Genomic DNA, 21779 nt, shown 5'->3' with positions numbered 1-21779 from the left:
ATTCAATAGCAAACCCATACTTTATTTTTATTTTTCATCAAAAGAAGTTTTAACTCCATGGTATTACAATCACACAATTACCTAACCAATTGTCTCTGTAAATTGTCTTGCGGTCGCTCGATTAAATTTTTGTTTTCTTCTTCAAAATCTACATTCGCTTCGCTTAGCACTTTCGGTTAACTATCTTCCACATTCATTATTTTTTCTAAGGCGTTGCGCCGCTCTTTCTTAACGAAATTTTCCGTCAGCTTCATTATTTTTTCTAAGGCATTGTGCCGATCTTTCTACGAAAAATTTTCTGAGCGAAAATTTTCGTCATCTTTATTATTTTTTCTAAGGCATTGTTCCGATCTTTCTACGAGAAATTTTTCGAGCAAAAAATTTCAACAGCTACATGCCGATCTTTCCGAGCGAATTGAAACTTTCCAACAGTTTCATTGTTTTTTCTAAGGCATTGAGCCGATTTTTCGGAGCGAATCTTTCCGAATGAATTGAAACTTTCCGACAGCTTCATTATTTTCACTAAGACATTGAGCCGATCTTTCTCAACGAAACTTCTGTCAGCTTCTTTAATTCTTCTACGGCATTAATTGACACCTTTCTGCGTAAAACTTTTCTCTGTCGACTCTTTGTGAAAATATTTTGCTCGTAATACCGTCGTTTCTCCGTGCGGCGAAAATTCGCATTATATCAACTTTTCTGAGTGACACTTTTCGATGGCTTTTCTGAGCGAAAATTTTCTCTAGCTTCTTTCTTTCTTATAAAGCATTGCGATCTTTCCGCTAGAATCTTTTCTTCGAAGACTTTTTCGTCGATTTTTTTCGCCCGTCATACCGCAGTTTTTACCTGCGACGACAAGAATAAACTTTTCGTCAGTCTTTCAGACTTAACCAAAATTTTAAGATAACTGATAAAAAATACTAACATATCTGTTTTATACTGTCGAAACTCTTTGACACCGCTTTTTTCATATTCTCCAAACTTTTCTCCGTCTTCTTCGGCAGCCCAAATTCAATTTTGATCGAAACCCAACAATTTGAATTTAATATCCTAGCAGATCCAATTTGAACCTGATCAATCCTGACCTAGATTATGCCTGTCATCTGCGCGAGTATCTGTCATATATCCTAACGTCACCAGCAATTTCCTGAGCAATGATACCAGCCGCGGCGACCAGGATGCGATTGAATTTCTTCAACATCTCGTCCAACCAGACACAAGCTTCCAAGTCAAGATGATTTGTAGGTTCATCAAGGAGAAGTATGGTCGGATTCATGAACAAGGCACGTGCCAATGCAATTCTCATTCGTCATCCACCAGAATAATCCCGAGTTTTCTTAGCTTGCATCTTCTTGTCGAACTCAAGTCTAAACAAAATCTCAGCCACCCATTTCTCAGCAGTCGCTGCATCCAATGCATCTAAACACTCTTAATTACAATCCAAGGCATCTCCACCACCACCAACCTCTGGCTAACGCTTAACGCCGCAAGCTTAGCGATAGTTACAAGAAGACCTCAATGATAATTCGTTTGGATTTACACCCTATCTTGTGGAAAATATCAATTTCAGTGGTTTCTTATTCTTTCGAGAGTTAAGGTTGAAGTACCTAAACTCGTCCTTGGATTGTTTAACAGTTTCTAAGATGATATCTTCTTTGTCTTCTTCTTCTGGATGTTGATGTGAACTTGCTATGTTCAGACTTCCCACTTCCCACCAATATTGGTAATGCCTTATAACAAAACTGTAGAGAATACATTAATATGCTATTCGAGTTATAGAACATACCTCTTGTCCAGCGGAAGAAACCCGAAGTCAAAGAATGATAACCTCGAGAGTTGTTACTAGCCTTGTCTCTTGAGAAGGATTGTTACTAGAATCAATCCCCTTTGTATCCACACCTTAAGCCCCACCCCCTTGGTGAATGGAGAAAGAAGAGAGTTGAGAGTGATTTTCTTTTCCTTCTGCTTGTTGTGTTTCTAATACCTACGTCAGGTATATAAAAACAACCAAGCAAATATATAGCTAACTCCCACGACTCTTGAGCAACAAGAGATTCATGATAGATTATATTCTATCCAGTGTATATTCTATCCAGTAGGACTACGATCCAGGGAGTAGCTTAAATTGGGGATGGATCCTTGATCCATGTGGGCGGACCTAAGTGGTCCAACCCACTTACATCTCCCACTCACCCACATAGGGCAAATCTCAATATCTATATTACTCATCTTTGCATATAGGGAATAAGGTGTGAGACCTCACGAGAAGAACAAAGAGCAACAGGAGCGATATTATTAAGTTTTCACCCAACTAATAAAAACCGCGTCACCCAGAAGCATCTTGTATATGCCTTAGACATTGTTGATTACACTGGAATCAACACTCTTAATCCCTCGTATAAAGCAGTGCTACATTCCCTCCTTGTTTTGTACTCATGACATATTAAAATATAGTCACAGGCCCGCTATGAGTCACAAAATAGATGTAATATCAAAAAGTCTTCCCTAAACATTCATGTCATTTCAATTATATTCAGTCGCTTTCCTAAAAATGCCCCGTAATACGGTAAATCTCGTCGTACTTAGGAAGCACACTAAAGTAGCGTCACCAAATATTCTCTCCATGACATAACCTTAGGTTAAGAAAGGCATACAGTGGGAAAATGTTTTAATTATCCCAGTGGCTCACATAACAATGAAGAAAAGATTCATTCATTGTTCCAAATCCGAGTTTGTACGTTTTTCTTGATGCCAACCTATATTAGTTTTACAATTTTTCCCAAGATATTCTCGCTTCTTACCTTTTTGGTCTTTTTGAGTTCACCTGTTTGAGATCTGCGGCATCCGATTTGAAACTTGAATTCTCTTCAACAGTAGCAATATATACCCCATTTGCCACAATTTTTTGCATCCACTTACCCCACTTATTGCCCCAAAATTGAAAAGCCAAAAATAGAGGAGAAGACGCCCCTTTTTCGAGAGAGAGAGAGAGTTCTGGTTTTTGTTTTTTATTTTCCTTTGAAGATATGTTATAGGCAGTTCTCATTCAAGTTCAAATATTATTCCAAGTCCATCCCAAGTCTTGTTTTTGAAATGGGATTCTATATACTAAAGCTAGTTCACGCACATGTGCAGTTGTATTCAATTCCAATTCATATTTTAACTCGTTGACCTCTTATTATTACTCTTTTGCCCCTCCTTTTAATTCACATGCATGCCTGCTCACACAAACAATCATCCCTGTTTCTGTCCATATCAAAAGTTCCTCCTTTACTTCCTACTGCTATTACGTTACTGCCACTCTCTTGAATCACATTTTTGACATTAATTAACTTTCTCATGCATATTTATCGTTAATTTTCTCATTAATTAATCAAAACTCTTATCTACTCCGATATCTAATCCAAACTCTTATCTACTCCGAACTCTTATCTAATCCAAATTCTTATCTAATCCGAAACCTTTGAATCAAATTCGTATTTAACTTCCTTTTCTTTTTGTTATTACTAAACTGCCCTTACACTTAATTTTAAATGTCTAAATCCTACTATTGCTATTCCGCTGGCATGCGTCGTTGAAATCAATTTTCGTATTATTACGTAATTATTTCGGTACAATTTTTTCTGTGCCACCCATGTCAATTCTCACTTCAGCCATCTTTCATTTAACTACATTGCGTCCCGTATACGTTAGTTTGACATTATTTCGTTCCTGATAATTCACGAATTTTTCCTGACAGTCCATTTTCCTATCATTTATATTCACATGACACTTTGTTATACATTCCGCTCACTCTTTTTTTATTCCATTTTTTCTTTGATTTTTCTTCTCTTCTTTGCCATATGAACTTTGTTCGCATGCCAAAGAGGGGGCGGTGTTTTGACCCTCACCTACGTGGCAAACGTCCATTAGTAGGGGTCTCCATTTTTATTCGTTTAATCGACAGGGCTAAAACCCAATTTGCAATACCATGGATCAATGTACAGGCCCATTAACTTATGTGTCTAAGGCTGAACCTTAGCAACATGGCTTGCCACTAATATACATTGATTTATGTCCAGATTCGTTTCTTATCAAAGAGATAATTATCAATTAAGAGGTCATGTTCAATTACGATTACTTGAGCTACAAGAAATCTCTACTCTACCTATATAAATACCAAACTATTTTTCATACAAAACTACGTTCTTGAGACTTGAACCCATCGATAATTTGGGTACGTAGGCAACCGAAAGGTACAGTCTCATCATTCTCTCAATCACCATCACTTTTCTCATTACTTTTCTACATAATTCATCTCTTTCGTCACCACTTAGTGTTTTGATCATATTTGGTCGAAACATCACCACCGATGATCAGGTTAAGCTACGAGTGTTTCCTTTCACTCTAGCTGGCAAGAGTCATGCTTGGTTTCTCTCACAGAAGGTCGACTCTTTCGATACATGGGAAAAGGTTGTGTTCTCCTTCATAAAGAAGTACTTTCCGCCGAAGAAAACAAAAGAAATAAGAAGCAAGATACATTTCTTCAGACAGAGTTCGAGTGAGACATTTTCCGAAGCATGTGATAGATTCTCTAACCTACTCCATTCATGTCCTCACCATAAACTAGAAAAATCCACTCTTGTCCAATGTTTCTTCAAAGGCCTTCTCCCATAACACAAAGTAACCCTCGACATCATGAGTAATGGTAAATTTTTGGATAGAGGTGCAACCGCAGCTTTAACCTTTCTTGAAAACCAAGCTGAAAAGAGTACCCATTGGGGCGACATAAACAATTCCAGAACAACATAACCTAGTACAACCAAGGCTAGTGGTATTTTTGAGGTGAAATTAGATCCAGAAATCTAAACCCTAATAGAAACCCTCACAAGAAAGATAGATGCCCTCACAACCAAACAAAAAGACCAAACCCCTCATCCTGTCATGAACGTAAATATCTTACCATGTGTTTATATCTAAGTTTAAATCATATAGATGCCACTTGTCCCTTGATAACAAACCTCATCGCTTCATCCCGAAAAAGTATGTGCTTTCAATGTACCACATGCACTATGGAGACAACATCCAAACTTTGCATGGATAAACATTCCACAAAACCAAACACCACCAAGTTTCAACAAACCAACAAATACCTTCAGACAAGGACAAGGTACCTATAACAATCAGAATAGAGCATTGGTTCCATCCCAGTTTAATCAGAACTATCAAAACCAACCTATCAACAACCATTGAGGCCTAATCCCCGTTACACCATCAACTAGTGTCCAAACAAATAAGCCCACCGAAATAATGCTATCTATCCTGCAATATCAAACCCAAATCCTAGCATCCATGCAACAATCGCTAAACTTGTTAGCCCAAGATAGAACCCAAAAAAGTTCATTACCAGTCCAAAAAGTTCAAAACCTTCAAACCCAATAGATTAAAGCAGTCACAACGTTGCGATCTGGCAAAACCGTTGACAACAAGGTAGTTTTACCAGAAGAGCCTACACTTGTAGAGGTAACCATTCCAGTACCAGAATCGGAAATTGCAACCCAAATACCTCCACATATCCTTAGCAATGTTCCAGTCCCTAAACCATCAATTCCTCCACCTAACCCAGTTAGACAATACAAACAAAAGGCACCTTTTCCAGCTCGCCTAATAACACCCAAGGAGGATAAATTTTTTGATGAAATCAGAGAAACATTCAAAAGCCTAACCATAAATCTGCCTTTTCTCGATGCCATCAAATATTTACCCAAGCATGCCAAGTTTTTTAAGGATATGTGCACCAACAAAAGAAAAACTAACATTCCAAAAGATGTCTTCCTTAGTGAACAATTTTCATCCCTCACAGAGACTAATGGAATCGTCAAATATAAAGATTCTGGTTGCCCTACCATCCCTTGCAATATAGGAGACAAGTATACTACCACTGCCTTGCTCGATCTTGGAGCAAGTGTTAACTTCCTTCCATACTATCTCTTTAAATAACTCGGTTTTCGCGAGCTTACACCTACAACCATGACATTGCAATTAGCCAACCGATCTATCAAATACCCAAAAGGAGTGGTCGAAAATATGCTTGTCAAGGTTAAGGATTTTACTATCCTGTTGATTTTGTCATCCTCGACACCGAAATTGCTCATGATGCCATACCCATTATTCTTGGGTGCCCATTCTTGGCAACTGCCAACGCCCTCATAAATTGCCATAATAGATCTATGACCATGTCTTTCGAAAACCTCTCAGTAGAAGTCAATGTTTTCAAGATGATGCAATAGCAGATGGAAGAAGAGTTGGATGATGAAGTTAGCATGACAGACAGTGTTATGCAAGAGTACTGTGATTGGACTTTCCCAGAAAATGAGGTGCATTAGTTCTTATCCTTCAGAGATTCAGAGTTCGATATGGATCAGTATAAAGAGGATGCCTCGGTAGCTTTAGAATCAATTCCCTTATGCACTTCAGATGATGAGTTACTTGAACAGAAAGAGACATCACCAGCCCAGGTGTTTTCAATAGAAGAACATGATCCTACAGAGACATTGTTACCCACAACACTTACTCTTACTCTTAAGCCTCTCCCTCCTGACATAAAATATATCTATCTTGATACAGATGGTACACATCCTATCATCTTTTCATCCCAGTTGTCAAAAGAGGAAGAGGAGCGCTTGATTAGAGTGATTTAAAAACACCGTTCTAACATTGGTTGGTCTTTTGATGATATAAAGGGAATTGATCTAAAGATTTGCACCTACCGGATTTACCTGGAAGAGAATGCCAAGACTTCTAGAAAGCCACATCACCGATTGAATCCAGCTATGAAAGAGGTAGTAAGGGCAGAGATCCTGAGATTACTAGATGCTGGAATCATTTACCCTATATCTGACAGTGAATGGGTCAGCCCTATTCATATGGTGCCAAAGAAATCTGGGATTACTATGGTCTGCAATGAGGAAGGAGAGTTAATTCCAGCACGTATTCCCATCATGTGGAGGATTTGTATTGATTATCAGAAGCTGAATGCCGTCACCAGGAAAGATCATTTTCCCCTGCTATTTGTAGATCAGATGCTTGAACGTTTAGCAGGGCATGCTTATTACTGTTTCTTGGATGGGTATTTAGGATACTTTCAGATTTTAATTGATGAATCAGATCAAGAATAGACTACCTTCACTTACCCTTTTGGAACATATGCCTATGCACGTATGCCCTTCGGTCTCTGTAATGCACCTGCCATATTTCAACACTGCATGCTACACATTTTCAGTGATATGGTGGAGAGATTCATGGAAGTGTTTATGGATGATTTTTCCCTCTATGGAGATTCTTTCGATGATTGCTTATCCAACCTATCCAAAGTATTGGCACGTTGTCAGGAAAAGAATCTGGTCCTTAATTGGGAAAAATGTCACTTCATGGTAAAAAAAGGGAATAATGTTAGATCACATTGTGTCTAAAAATGGTATAGAAGTAGATAAAGCTAAAATAGACAAAATTTCTACTCTACCTATTCCACGGAACATCCGTGACATACGAGCCTTCCTAGGCCATGCTGGATTTTATAAAAGATTCATCCAAGATTTCTCAAAAATTGCTAAACCTTTAACTAATCTTCTTATAAAAGATGCACCTTTTAAGTTTAACTCAAAATGCATGCAGGCTTTCGAAAAGTTGAAAGCCTCCTTAATAACTGCACCTATAATTCATCCTTCTAATTGGTCGAAACCGTTTGAGCTCATATGTGACGCCAGCAACTACGCTGTTGGCGTTGTTCTAGGTCAAGAACATGATAAGGGACGGAATTATATGACCACTGAGAAGTAATTCTTAGCCATTGTCTATGCTTTAGACAAATTCTGTCCATATTTAATAGGTTCAAAAACCTTAATCTACACTGATCATGTAGCACTTAGGTACCTTCTTGCAAAGAAGGATGTTAAGCAGAGGTTGATCCGATGGATTCTCCTCCTGCAAGAATTCACCTTGGAGATAAAACATAAAAAAGGAGTTGAAAATGTAGTGGCCGACCACATTTCTAGGTTAGCTGATGATAGTGACGGTGATTCCGAGCCCATTTTAGATTCTTTTCCTGATGAGCACCTTTACGCGATCTTCTCTGCACCCTGGTATGCTGATATTGTAAATTATCTGGTGATGAAAGAGACCCCGCCATTGTGGAATAGAAATCGGAGGAAGAAGTTCCTGGCTCAAGTAAGTACTATCATTGGGATGACTCATATCTTTTCAAGTACTGTCCAGATCAGATCATCCGACGTTGCATTCCAGAATGGGAACAATCTACCGTTCTTTCCTTCTGCCATGAGCAGGCTTGTGGAAGCATTTTAGTGCCAATAAAACTGCTGCTAAGGTCTTACAATGTGGATTCTACTGGTCAACACTCTTCCGCGATGCATTTCTTCATTGCAAAGCATGTGTACGCTCATTGCCAACATCTCAGTCGTATTTCTGCATGTAACATGATGCCCTTAAATCCCATTCTCATAGTGGAGATTTTCGACGTCTGGGGCATCGATTTCATGGGACCCTTCCTAACTTCTAATGGTTTCATTTACATCCTAGTAGCCGTAGACTATGTATCTAAATGGATTGAGGCCATACCATGTCGTAACAATGATAACAAAACAATCATCGAGTTCATAAAAGAAAACATTTTTTCAAGGTTTGTTGTCCCAAAAGCCATCATCAGTGATGGTGGATCACATTTTTGCAATAGAATTTTTGAGCATGTCATGAAAAAATATGGAGTAACCTACAAGGTTGCAACTCCATACCATCCTTAAACAAGTGGTCAAGTTGAAGTCTCTGATCGAGAGATTAAACATATCTTGGAGAAAACAGTTAATCCAAATAGGAAAAACTGGTATGTCCAACTGAACGATGCACTATGGGCATACAAAACCGCTTTTAAAACACCTATAGGGATGTCCCCCTATAAGTTTGTCTTTGGAAAACCTTGTCATTTGCCAGTTGAACTAGAGCATAATGCCCTGTGGGCAATCCTTAATTATAATCTCGATGCGGCAGGTGAAAAGCGTAAACTGCAGATAAACAAGCTCGAAGAGATTCGAAATGATGCTTATGATCTTTCAAAAGATTACAAAACCAACATGAAAAGGATTCATGACAAGCATATTTTACGAAAACATTTCGAAGTCGGTCAAAAGGTTTTGCTTTATAAGTCTAGATTGCATCTTTTTCTAGGAAAACTAAATACTCGATGGACTGGTCCTTTTAATATAACTGAAGTCACCCCTTATGGGACTATTACTTTAAAAAACCATAAGGACAACAATACCTTTAAAGTCAATGGTCAGCACCTCAAGCATTTTCATGAGTTACGGTTTACGGATGTGGAAGAAATCCTTCTCCAAGATCCCATCTACGAGGACTGAATCCTCATTTCTGATGTATTCCTTTCCCATTCCATTATATCTTTTACTTTAGGGGGATACATAAATAAGGTAACCGGACCTCTCCACTTAGAAGGTGTGGTTGTAAGTGCCGGAGCCTTAGTCAACAGTATATCTCGCATATTCTTTGTAAAACACTTTGTACTCGTCGTTAGAGTAAGTGTGAACCTGTGGAGCGAGTATACAATTTTTTTTTTCTTTATTTTACACTTCTTTTTAAAAAATGTTTGATTTCTTTGTGCTATTAATGATAGATTCTCGATGAATCAATAGTTAAGTGATTTTTCAAAACGGGCAACGGATTTTACACAAACCAACCCCTAGAACTACGCAATCTAGGGGCGGTTTGAGATCAGCTTTGCTTACTAAGGGTCACCTATATCACCGAGCTATTCGCCCGGGTCAGGACATTCCATGTCTTACGCAATAAATCCCCCGACTCGCGTAGCTGAAGCTATGTCTGTCTAGATTGGGTTCGCCATAGAGCCGACACGAAAATTGCTTAAGAAATATTTGTTATGATTTGTTTTAAAGTAGTAACATCTAGAATCACAGCTGTTGAGTACAAGTTTCTTAAAATGTCTTTCCATAGTTTTCAAAACCAGAAGATATAAAAAATGAAATTTTTACGTCCGAAGTAACCAAAATGATACCGGATTAACGTATAATTTTATCTTCTTGGCAAAAACCTCTATATGGATAGAGATATATTTTGAATGAGAAAACAAACCCAAAAAAAAAAAAGATGAGGCATCTCCAAACGAGAATTAAACAAATAGAGTAACCCAAAGTGATAATATTTTCTGTTTAATTCTATCTTTTTGCCTCCACCTCTCTATTTTGTCTCGAGAATATGACGTTAAAAGACTCAAAAATTTCCAAAAATTTCATTTCTTAAAAATCTTTCCCCTCTCGTTTAAATCTCTTCCCCTTCTAAATCTCTCTCATTTCTGAAAAACTTTTCAAAAACGTCTTCTGTAGCAAACAAAAACCCTCCACCTAGCAAGACTAGATGGATCAGTTTCAATGATCGTATGCAAGCAGTTCCTAAAACACTGCAGAGCATCAGAGACACGGTCCCACGTAGTGATAGACATGCTAGGCCTTGACGTCAGCAAGGAGAAGGATCTTCTAGACGTCGAGACGAGTCACGTATGGAGTCTGACTAGGATTCCTAATGTCCGTATAGTTGGATCTTTTTATTTTTATGTTTCTTTTTCACGTGTATGACGTAGTATAAGTATAATTTTATGCGTAATATTATTTGCTTGTTTTGTTTTGCTTTTTCTTGTGGAATTTGGTTTATGAGTAGAAGGTCAAACAGATACATCATGCCAAAAAATTTCATTTTTCTTTCATGCATTTCATGTTTTCAAAAATATAAAAATCCAAAAAGATTTTATAGTAGAATAAATATCTCTAGTATAATATATCATGTATTTCTCGTTCTATAGCAAACAACCCACGCCCCAAACTTATTTGGGGGTGACGTATTTTGCAAAAACTAGGCATTTTCTATATAGTATATATAATAATATATTTCTTTATTTCTAAATTTTTTTCGAAAAAGACCAAAAATTATTTTTCCGTTTAGTATTAAAAAGTCTTGTTTTCTTTTTCTATGATGAATAAAAACTTTAGAAGTCACATTATAGCAATAGAGTAAGGACTTGTTCTTCGTACTTAGACTAATATATGTACAATAGTTTCTGTATCTTTTCATGAATGACATGCATCGGAATTTGTTTATATATAGCAGTGAGTTTCCGAAGCCAAAGTTAGAACAATTAAGTTTCATATCCTGTGAAATCAAAAGCCTCATCTGAATGATTATTGAGTAATGACACAAAGGATGTTCGGATAGAAAGACCACACGTCCACTTGCTTGATCACCACGCCATATCCTATGAGGGAATTTATGCCATTTTTAGATCGATATAGCCAAATAAACGTTAAAAACTCAAAAATATAGTTTTCCTCTAGTTACCCCTCTTGAGCCTTCACCCTCTCTAAAAGCCTTTTTATTCTTCACCAATAATCCTAACCCATTACAACATACAATAAAAAGCTTACTCAGCTGATGAGTTGAGAACTGGATGGCTATCAGAAAAAGAGAAGAGAAGACATTGTACAAAAATAGAACAGTTATTTGCTTCAAAAAGAAAAAGAAAAAGAGAAGAAAAGAGAAGACCCATCAAAAACCAAAACTCCAAAAATTCAAAGGAGTAAAAAATTGAATCTCCCAAGAATTCAAAATCAAAAGAAGACGATAACAAAATAAAAAAAAAAAAAAAAAAAAAAAAAAAAAAGCAAAGTTAGAACTCCCAAAATTCAAAATCATATGGAGTTAGAAAGCCAAAGGGCTAAAAGAATGTATCACAATTCGGAAGCAAAAGAACAAAATGAGGTTCTTATTTGATTACAAGTATCTTGAAGACCCAGCTTCTTATCTTATCAGATTTTGTTTTTCCCTTCTTTTTTCTTTCTAAACCATCACCCTAGCCCCGTAACTCCTAATAAATGACTTCTAGCTCGATTAGGAATATGATGGTGGGATAGTAAGTGGCAAGCATGATCAATCGACCCCAGTTCCTTTGGATGTCATTTGAGTATGCGAGAAATATAAGTGCTCGCTGCATTTGAGAGAACAAATCTTGAGTGAATCTATCAGAGAGTTGTGACTGCAACACACCGCTGTGAGAACCCACCTTAAGGAAGCTCTCCAAAAGCCTAGGAAACAACTCTGCTTTTGCATTTTATTGCTTATGTTTTGTACAATTATCTTTAGATGCTTAAATTACTGTACATATGTTATTCTGAGTTCAAAGGAGCTTGTCTTTATTCACCACTAATGAGATGAATGAACTTATGAGAATAAATAAGGAAACAAGACCCTTTGTACTAAATAGAAGAAGTTTGTGAGTACCCTCACTGGAAAACTCACGTGGCTTAAAGCTCGTCCACTAGGGAATTCCTAGTGGTTTAAGGCCTTGTTGCATATGGTCAATGCAATCGTACTCTGCAGAACGAGATTAATATAATTGATAATAAATCACTCATTTGTGATCTTAGTTTTTTTTTCTCTCATCATTAATTGAGGACAAGCAAGATGCTATTTGCGAGTGGTGACCAGCTCCCAAATGTGCATTTTATTACCTATATATTATCGTATTACAGTCCCTCTTACGCTTAACGAAAAGACAACTCATAGTTTTTACTATTTTTTTCAAGTTAAAGAGTATTTCAGACTACTTATCATAAAAACTGCGTCTTAGCACCAAAAGGAACATTAATTACGTTTATTATGAAGACCAGTAGCTGCTATGGAAAAGTGCTAAAAAAGTGAAGTCAACCGGTCAAAGTCAATAGTCAAAGGACTCAAATCAGAATACCAAAGATGGAGGCTCTTATTTCAAATTATGAAGACTTATCCCTAAACCTACCTTGGTCAAGAAGGCACCCATAAAGCAAAAACAAAAGTGAAAGGGGTGATGTGTCTAGTTTAGAATGGATGAGGGCAAATATGTAAATGACAAAAGTAGGGGTATATAATAAAAAAGCAAAGGTGAGAGAACTCATCAATTGTCTTAAGATCCAAACCATTTGGTTTGTTTATTTTCTTGTCTTGTTTTTCAATTTATGTTTTTAATTTTCTTGTTATTTCATTTCCTTTATTTCAATCAAACTTGTTACTTGTTATTTGTTTCAATTTTCATCTTGTTTGCTTGTTTCATTTCAATGTTTTAATTATTATTTTTTTTATGTTTTCAAGTCATTTTAATCTACAATCAAAGTTTTCAAGTTCATTAGCTTTGAACCATTCTAAGATTCAAGAGTCTTCATTTATTTTTCTATCTCCCTCACTCAAACTCTAAACAATTTAGGATGAACCTTAACTTCTAAACTCTTAATTTGAAATATACTCACTACAATATTAAAGCTTGACAAATACTTTACAAATTCTACATAATTACTTAATTGGCCTATAATGCATCCGACTATCCATTTAATAAAAGAGTTATAGAATATGTAACGATCCAAATTGTGATTAAGCGTCAACTCTCTAAGCAAGTTGATTGAAAGTTGCTAGCAAAAAGTGACATTAGGTAAAAATTGAGATTGATGTATAAACCTATCGGCCAAAATCATCAAAACATGTTAAGAGTTAGCAACACATTTACAATTTCAGGTTCCACTATCTCTTTTAATAATTTATAACTTTAAAGTATGTAAGAAGCATAAATCACTCTACTGCTTTCATAAGAGTTCGTAGTTTGATTTGAAGCATCACAACGTCGGAGAAGAAGGTAACCATCCAAAATTTGCAATTACAAACAATAATTATAGTCCCATTACAAACAATAATCTATCAAGTTCTCCGAAGACACAAACACATGAAGAAGCTCTAGCTGTATACGATCTGATCTGTTATCTTAACCAAACTTGCTAAATTTTGTTTATTTATTTTTTTTACTTTTTCAGTATTGATATCGAATAATGATGGAAGTATATTGACTCCTCTTATTGAAGTTTAAGAGAACTTGGTAATAGAGAGAATAATGATGGAAGTATATTAACTTTTCTTGATGAGGTTTAAGAGAACTTAGTAATACGGAGAAGCTTTTCTTCTAGTTTGAGACAACGCAAAGTTTCGCACAACCGTCTTCACTTGCTCCCTCTTCCATGACTCTCCTTCGCCCATAACCCTCCTCAACTAAACCCAACTCTCTCTCTCTCTTCGCCAACTCTCCCTCTCTCTTTCTTCTCCACTCTCCATAACACTCACGCCTCACTGCCATCGCAGTTATTGTAGTATATATCTGAGGATAGGTACGATGGAATGGGATTAGCCACAAAAAACAGAAACCGTTTCGATGACGGCCTTAATAAAACGGCGTAAGTGTCCCGAGGCAGTTAAAACGGTGGAATCGGGTGCCTTAAACTTACTCAAGGGTAATACAGTAATTCGACTAGTAGAAAAAACAATATATATATAAATAAGAGTTCTTGTCTCACTTTTCATTTCAAGGAAGGAAGAAGAAAAATGGTGGCAGCACCTGCGATTCGGTTATTAATTTTATTATGTTTTCTTCTTCCTTCTACCTTTGCAATTTACTGTGACGAAGATGATTGCTACGATCTTCTCGGGTAATTATTTTTTACCACCCTTCTTTTGGTAGTATTGATTCATTTTTTTTATAATCTTTCTTTCTTTCTTCCAGGGTTTCTCAAACAGCTAATTCATCGGAAATCAAGAAAGCTTACTACAAACTCTCTTTGAAGCAGTAAGTTTCTTCTGTTACTTTATTTTTAATTGCAGCAGCATTTTTAATTGCTTTCCATTTTTTATTTGATATTTGCAGTCACCCAGATAAAAATCCCGATCCAGAATCTCGGAAGATCTTTGTCAAAGTAGCAAATGCTTATGAGGTTAATTTGATTCTTTTATTACGTGTAAAAAAGATAACGAATCAATTGGTTTACTAGGACGAGAATGTAGGGAAATTGTGTGTCTAGTATACCAAAAATGTGATTCGTAATTATTAAGTTTGAAAATCAATTCAGTTTTGAACTTGCATGTATGGGGTTGTATCTGTATAGGTCAGAACAGCCTGTGTATTTGCGTTTATATCTGGACAATCGAATTTACTTCCTAATTGGATTGTATAGATAATAATTTAATAAAATGTAGATAGGTGCAGTGTTAGATATTAATTGAACTCCAGACACGTTGGTTCAGTTATAGACTTATAGGTTAGGGCATCTCTGTTTCTATATTCCTTTTTGTTTTGGAATTACGAGTTTGTTCTTGGTTTCTGTCTTGTGGCAGAGTATCTCATCCTACAACCGTTACTTTTTTGGGTTAACTAATATATCTCTATTTCACTGATCAAAATAATTTTATTAATAAAGAAATGTTAATCTTATGTGTTTCTTTGTCAGTTTGTCTTGGTATTATAACATATGATTGTCACATGTTAGTGCAGATTTTGAAGGATGAAGCCACAAGAGAGCAGTATGACTATGCAATTGCACATCCAGAGGAGGTACGAACAATTTTTTTTTTCTTTATATGCAGATGTATAATGAATAAACTTGTAGTTTGGTTCAGGCAATTTCCTTTGCCTAATTGCTGAACTCATCTCAATCTCGGCACCTTGTTTCTTATAGAACTCGTGAAAATGTTTGAAGAGATTTATGGTAAAGACCAGAATAGGTTCAATTAAATTCTCATTAGATTCCTTGTGATAAGTACACCGAGAATAGGCAATTTTTAGGATGGGAAGCAACATGCTACATATTACGATTTTTCACCTCCTAGACTCTTAGTTGTATATATATTTAGAACTAGTTTGTGGGAGTCAATAGGCCTGCGCATGGAGACCAAAACGTTCCAACTAGTTTGGCACCCTTTGGCCCATTTATTGTCCCACCTCTTACTTCCTTAGTAAGGTATTAATTTAAGATTTACATCTCTATAGTCGTTATCCATTTTACAATACAAGAGTATCCCACTGCGAACAAAATCATAAGATTTGGGGTTTTAAAGTTAAAGGTGATAGAGAAAGTAGCATCTCGGTTGGTGGAGTGGAGATTGAATTTGATTAAAATTTACTCTTTATATTATTCGTAATTATTATCTTTAACTCTTCCTTGTTCCTTTGTTCCTTTGGAGTGGTAAAGTACGTGGAAAAGTTGTTCGGAAGATTCTTGTGTGCTGTAGTGAAGGAAACAAGGGTAAGATTCACTTTGTCAAATGGAGTTTGCCTACTTAAATAAGAGGGTGGTTTTGGTTGTATGCTAACGAATATAGACTTGTTGGGAAAGTGGTTTTGGAGATATAGAGAAGAGGATGATCATTTGTGGAGGAAAGTGGTGGTGGTGGACAATTATGGAGATGGAGGAAGCAAATGGTTGGTTAAGGAACCTAAAAGTCCGTTTGGTATTACTTTGTGGAGGGGTTTCAGAACTGGTTAATACAAATTTGGTAAAGTAATTATTTTTTTTCCTGGTACTAGAGAGTATCTCTTATGGGGATGACATTTGGGTGGGGGATACCTCACTTAAGCACAAATTGGTGGAATCTGTATGTTAGCTTCTAACAAAAATGCACTCTATCTCGGATTATATGGAGAGAGGTGCTAATGGTGTGGAATGGAATGTTGTACTTTTTTTTTTGGTAAGCTTGTTTTAATTGATATCAGTAACTCTTTGATGATGGCGGGGTTCGAGCCAGACCTCTGGTATCATCACCCAAAGGTTTTACCGACTTTACTAGTCGGCACCTGCGAATGTTGTACTTTGAAGAGGCTTTAGTACAAGAATTTGGTGGGACAACAAGTGTTCATGGTGAAGTAATTTTTCCAAGTCTTGGCAAATGAGTATGCTTCGGTTGTGATAGAGGAAAATGAGAGGCTTACTCATTTTTCACACAAGTGGATTTTGGAAGAACTCCATCCCTTTTAGAGTGGCTTTCTCTTGTGGGGGAGGGGAGGGGGGGGGCGGAAGGGGTATGGATAGTAATAATGTGTGGTCTTTTTGCAAATGGTGTGGAGGAAAGTGTGGACCATCTTCTTCTTACTTCTCCCCTTTGCTTATGGAAGATGGGTACCATTCTTCACATCTTTTGAAATTGCTTGGGTGCCTCCATCCCATATTAAGGAGGATTTGGGTAAGGATATTGTTATAGCTCCCTTTTTGCAAAAGCCAAAAGGTTAGCGGATCATCTTCGTATTGTCATTTTTATGAATGCCATGGAAGGAAAAAAACTTAACAGTAGCGAAAGGAGGAGCTACATAAGTTGGTGGGGGAAGTGAAAAAGGTTCTCTTCAATGGGGCATGTGCTAATCCATCATTTAAGAGCAAGTCCAATGGGGGGCTATATGGGCTACTAAAGGCAAATATAGCACTCCAACCACAAAAATGTCATTCCAATGGGACTGCTAAAAGGGTCTTAAATTTGGAAGGAGTAAAAAACCCAACCAAAGTTAAGACTTTCGCTAGCAGTTGCTATAATAAGTTTGGGAGACGGACATCATAGTTTCTGCCGTCCGTGTGTTAAATTTCGACGGACGGCGAAAACTGTGCCGTCCGTCCAAAAAAATTTCAACGTAAGTTACAAAATAATGGACGGACATAAACTATGCTATCCGTATCATTTAGCACTTCAAAATAGAAAACATGATTGGATTGGTTTTTTGATTTTGGGGTGTTAAATTTGGTTGGGCAAGCTAAAAGGTCTATGTGGCACCTTTTAGCAGCCCAATTTAGTAGGCTCTCCATTGGACTTGCTCTAAGGGAGTATGTTTTGAAGCTTTTTCGTGTAATTGGGATGGGCTTGTAAGAAGAGAGCACTTTTGTAACTTGGGGAGCTTGAGTGGTGCAAGTAGCTTCTTGCTACTTTTTCCTTACACCTTGTTATCTATGTAATCCTTAAATCTGCTATCAACGTTCCTTAGGATTGACCTAGAACTTGTAATACCCTTTTTATAGTCGTACTTCTGTTTTAAAAATCTCAATGGTGTTTTATTGCTTCTTAAACATATGAGAGGTTAAGAGTGTAACTGCTGACAAGTTTAAGGAGTTGGAGTTATTTGACTATGGTACCAATCCTGAGTAATAATTTTACAAATTCTGAGTGGTAAGAGTATAGATGTTGTTACTGACCGAGCTTGGCAAGGAGTGAGGACAGACTATGAGTCCATAACTGCTGCTAGGTCCTTTTGCTGTATTAATAGGTTTTGTTTTCTTACACTTTCGTTTCTGTCAGAGAATTAGAACTTGACTGATTCGGGATGGCGACTGACTTTTGGCCATTGTCGTGCTCAAACACCACTATTTATAAGACCCATTTGTAAATATTTGCTCTGAGAATAAGTAGAAACCTGTTTGCTAACAGCAACGCAAATAACAGTAATATCTATATAAAACTTTTACCTAGAAATGTTCTTTGGGATATTGCGTATGTAAGACTGCTGATCAGAGTTATTAGTACATCTCCATATCCCCCCTTTGAATACTTAGTTCAGTTAGTTGATAGTAGAATCGAAGGATAGATATATAGTATGTTTTGAAATGGCAGGTAGGAGGAAATTTTCCTTGAAACTTGGTTATAGTAATGAGCTTTGAAATTACTCTGTTTTCATTGAAGACTTCAGCGTTCTGCAAATTGAATAGCGTTTTCAACTGTTAATTCTACTTGCCTGCTGTTTTTTCTCTAGTAGTACCGTCTTCCTCTCAAACTACTTTTATCATAATCTTATACAATCTAAAGTGTTTCGTGTTTTGTTCATTAAACTTACGAGGTTCTAACAAGTATTATCTAAACTATGATCTCTATTTCAGGTGTTTTACAATACAGCTCGTTACTATCATGCATACTACGGGCACAAAACAGTGAGATATTTTTAGTTCAATTTTGCTAATTGTTGTCAGCTTTTGCTCTTTTTTTGTTATTTAAAAATGGCTTCTGGTATAGGTAGGATAAATCCTTGTACTGGATGTAATTGCTCTTTTTACCTGCAGGATCCTCGTGCTGTTTTAGTGGGTCTACTATTGCTTCTTTCTGCATTTCAATATCTGAATCAGTGGACAAGGTATACTCAGGTACCAAGATAAATCTGAAACAAATTTCACGATATGTACAAAGCTATGCTTTAAAGGACTCATATTATATATTTATATTACACTCTATGACCAGCCAAGTAAGATATGTATTTATATTTATATATCACTCGTAGATGTATAACATCGCAACAGTTACTAGAGTATGATTGGACATGAAAGAAGTATGGGAGTCACTCTAAAAAGCTTTTGATCCCTCGAGTCTTGGGAGTAGCAGGAGACCATTGATTTTTTTTTCAATACACTTCCACTGATTATTATTTTTGTTCATTGCTTACCTGATAGCCTTCTTCTTTATCATTGTCTATCCCTCTGTCCCTCATTGAGAAAAAAAAAAAAAAACCTTTGTTATTCTTTTCATCAATATTATTATTAATATTCTTCATTTGAATACAACATCCTCTCATTCTTATTTGAATTATCCATAAATGATAGATTCACAAAATGTGCTTTTATCCAGTTTATAATTTTCCTTTGCTGATCTAGCATTTGTACAGACGTCCATGTATTCTGCTTTTTCTTTTTTCACTTGAAAATTAGAGGGTGCATTTTGGTAAATTTGCACTACCCTGCCTCTATAAATTCCAGTATATCTTATAGTACTCAACATTATACTTGTTGCGTGTAACCACTTTGACTGAATTGTAATGCCAGTCATGACACATTCCCAGTGTTTAGTTTTGTACTTTCTTCTCAAGTCTTGGATATGTTTATATGAAATAATTCATTTCTCTCATGTTTAGGCTATAACTATGGTCAAGAAGACACCTGCTTATAAAAATAAACTACGGGCACTGGAACTTGAGCGCAGTGGGGGAATAACAAACAAGAAAAAGGGTCACAAGCAGATAGACAAGTAAGGGTTCACCTTAATGTTCATCCTATTGTCTTTCAGAGAATTACTGAGTCTTGGTTAACATTTTTGAGCTCTAATAATGTAATTTTAAACCATTATTTGTCTATACCAGAAAGTCCGAGGAAGACTTTGGCAAAGAGCTTGAACTGCAAATAAAAGGAGCCGAGAAACCCTCCATGTGGGATCTTGTTGCTGTCCAGTTGCTACTCCTTCCTTACACTCTTAGCAAGGTCAGATACCTACTTACATCAAAGAAGAAGCAGAGGCTTTATAATATGAATATTCTTGGGTTGACGAGACATGCGTCTGTGTCATTGTGTTGTATTTTCTTTTTTCATCTATTGTTTCTTTTTCCGTATATGATCAATCATAGACGCAATACATGTCTGATTTTTGTTAGTCCATCCAGTTATTAGTATGGAGCGTGTGCTGGTTCTGGAGGTATCGAGTAAAGAAAACCCTGTATTCTTGGAACGATGCCTGTTATTTGACGCAAAGATCCCTAAGAGTGCCTGATGAAGCATGGGCGAATACTGGTAAGCTCACTTTACACACAAGCAACTCTGATCTAAGTCGTTACTCATTTGGACCACAGCCAAATGATTGATTGTATACTTAAGAGAACTTGCAGTGGAAAGTCGTCATTGGATATTGTCAGCCTTTCCATTTACTGGGTCATGCTAGATATATCTATTCTACTATGTAATGAGGCGCATGCCAGTGAGCCGTTTGCCATGGCAAATTCCGTTCGCACCAATTCAGACGATTATACCCCCAGTTTCTATCTTAAAATACAAAAGAGTCAGCTAAATACAAATGTAATAGTTGATTTATTTAGGGGCTAAACGGTAAAAGACGAAACTTACTTTATTGATGGCGTGGGCTAACTTTCTTGATTGAGTTGTCTCTGTCAATACAAATTATTGGACGATTCTGTCCTTATTTTGCATCTTCAATTACAAGATAATTGTTTTTATATTATTTTAATATTTGTTATGTTTTAGGGGCAAAAATGTATTAAGAATTTTTTTGAAAAAATTGGTCGGTGCAAATTGTGGCAGAGAGTGGCGTAGCCACGTGCTCAAAACTAGTGGTGTTAATAGATGAATGCTAGTTGGGGTTTGAATGAACTCGTCACCTTATTAAATGGTTCAACTTTCAAACCTTTGTGAAAGTTCCAGTTCTAAATAGGACTGACCAGGGAATAGTGGAGTACTATGTACCCCGTTATGTCAAGCTATGGTCACTGTTTCTTCTCATATGGAGATCAGCATCACAAGAGGTAGTGTTTAAGTGATTGTCACTTGTCAGTTTATATGTTTATGGTCGCTCCCGAGATAGGTCAGAGTGATATTTGGGACATTCTATTGGTAGGTTGATTGTCTTATCTTCACGATGTTCTGTCTTTATTATTTTCGTCTTTTTTTCTTCACACATCTGATGCCCTATCCGCTTCTTCCAGATGATTCAATGAAAGAGGATCTTGTTCGTAGACGTTTATGGGAGAAATCCAACATGGAGATATACATGACAGAAATGCGCAAGGAAACCAAAAGGAGAAGATAATAAATTTAGCTTCCACAAAGTTTTGTTTCATTCTTATATTCTTTTCTCTTCCGACAAAAGAGTAACGTTTTTGTGTACCAGCAATTGTATCAATTTTAGTCACAACTCTAGTCTAGTTTTATACAATAGGCCGGCAAACAGGATAACCACAGCTATCCATTGGAACTGGTGACATTTTTGAGAAATGAGTTTGTTATATTACTTCAGCTGTAAACACTTCATTCCCTATTAATCGATCAATTTTTAATTCATAAACACACGAATCTAATTTTAATATTGGCTTCGTTCTTGAAAGAGTAGAATTATAA

The 21779-nt window shown here is 36.6% G+C and overlaps 1 protein-coding gene across 1 annotated transcript; it reads left to right on the top strand.

Annotated features, from left to right (window-relative positions):
* Positions 1 to 14415: 14415 nt before the first annotated feature.
* On the top strand, positions 14416 to 21726 carry LOC147487753 (Chaperone DnaJ-domain superfamily protein). The gene is made up of 10 exons (XM_086569983.1): positions 14416 to 14573; positions 14648 to 14710; positions 14789 to 14855; positions 15413 to 15472; positions 18771 to 18821; positions 18951 to 19031; positions 19793 to 19905; positions 20018 to 20135; positions 20315 to 20441; positions 21368 to 21726. Exons 1-10 carry the CDS (start codon positions 14470 to 14472, stop codon positions 21469 to 21471), a joined length of 888 nt encoding a protein of 295 aa, XP_086426109.1. The 5' UTR covers positions 14416 to 14469; the 3' UTR covers positions 21472 to 21726.
* The last annotated feature ends 53 nt before the right edge of the window (positions 21727 to 21779 follow it).

Source organism: Coptis chinensis, chromosome 7, assembly GCF_015680905.1.
Source record: "Coptis chinensis isolate HL-2020 chromosome 7, ASM1568090v1, whole genome shotgun sequence".
Classification (NCBI taxonomy): Eukaryota; Viridiplantae; Streptophyta; class Magnoliopsida; order Ranunculales; family Ranunculaceae; genus Coptis; species Coptis chinensis.
The sequence above is the reverse complement of the archived record's forward strand: the minus strand, read 5'-3'. Positions and strand labels throughout refer to the sequence as shown.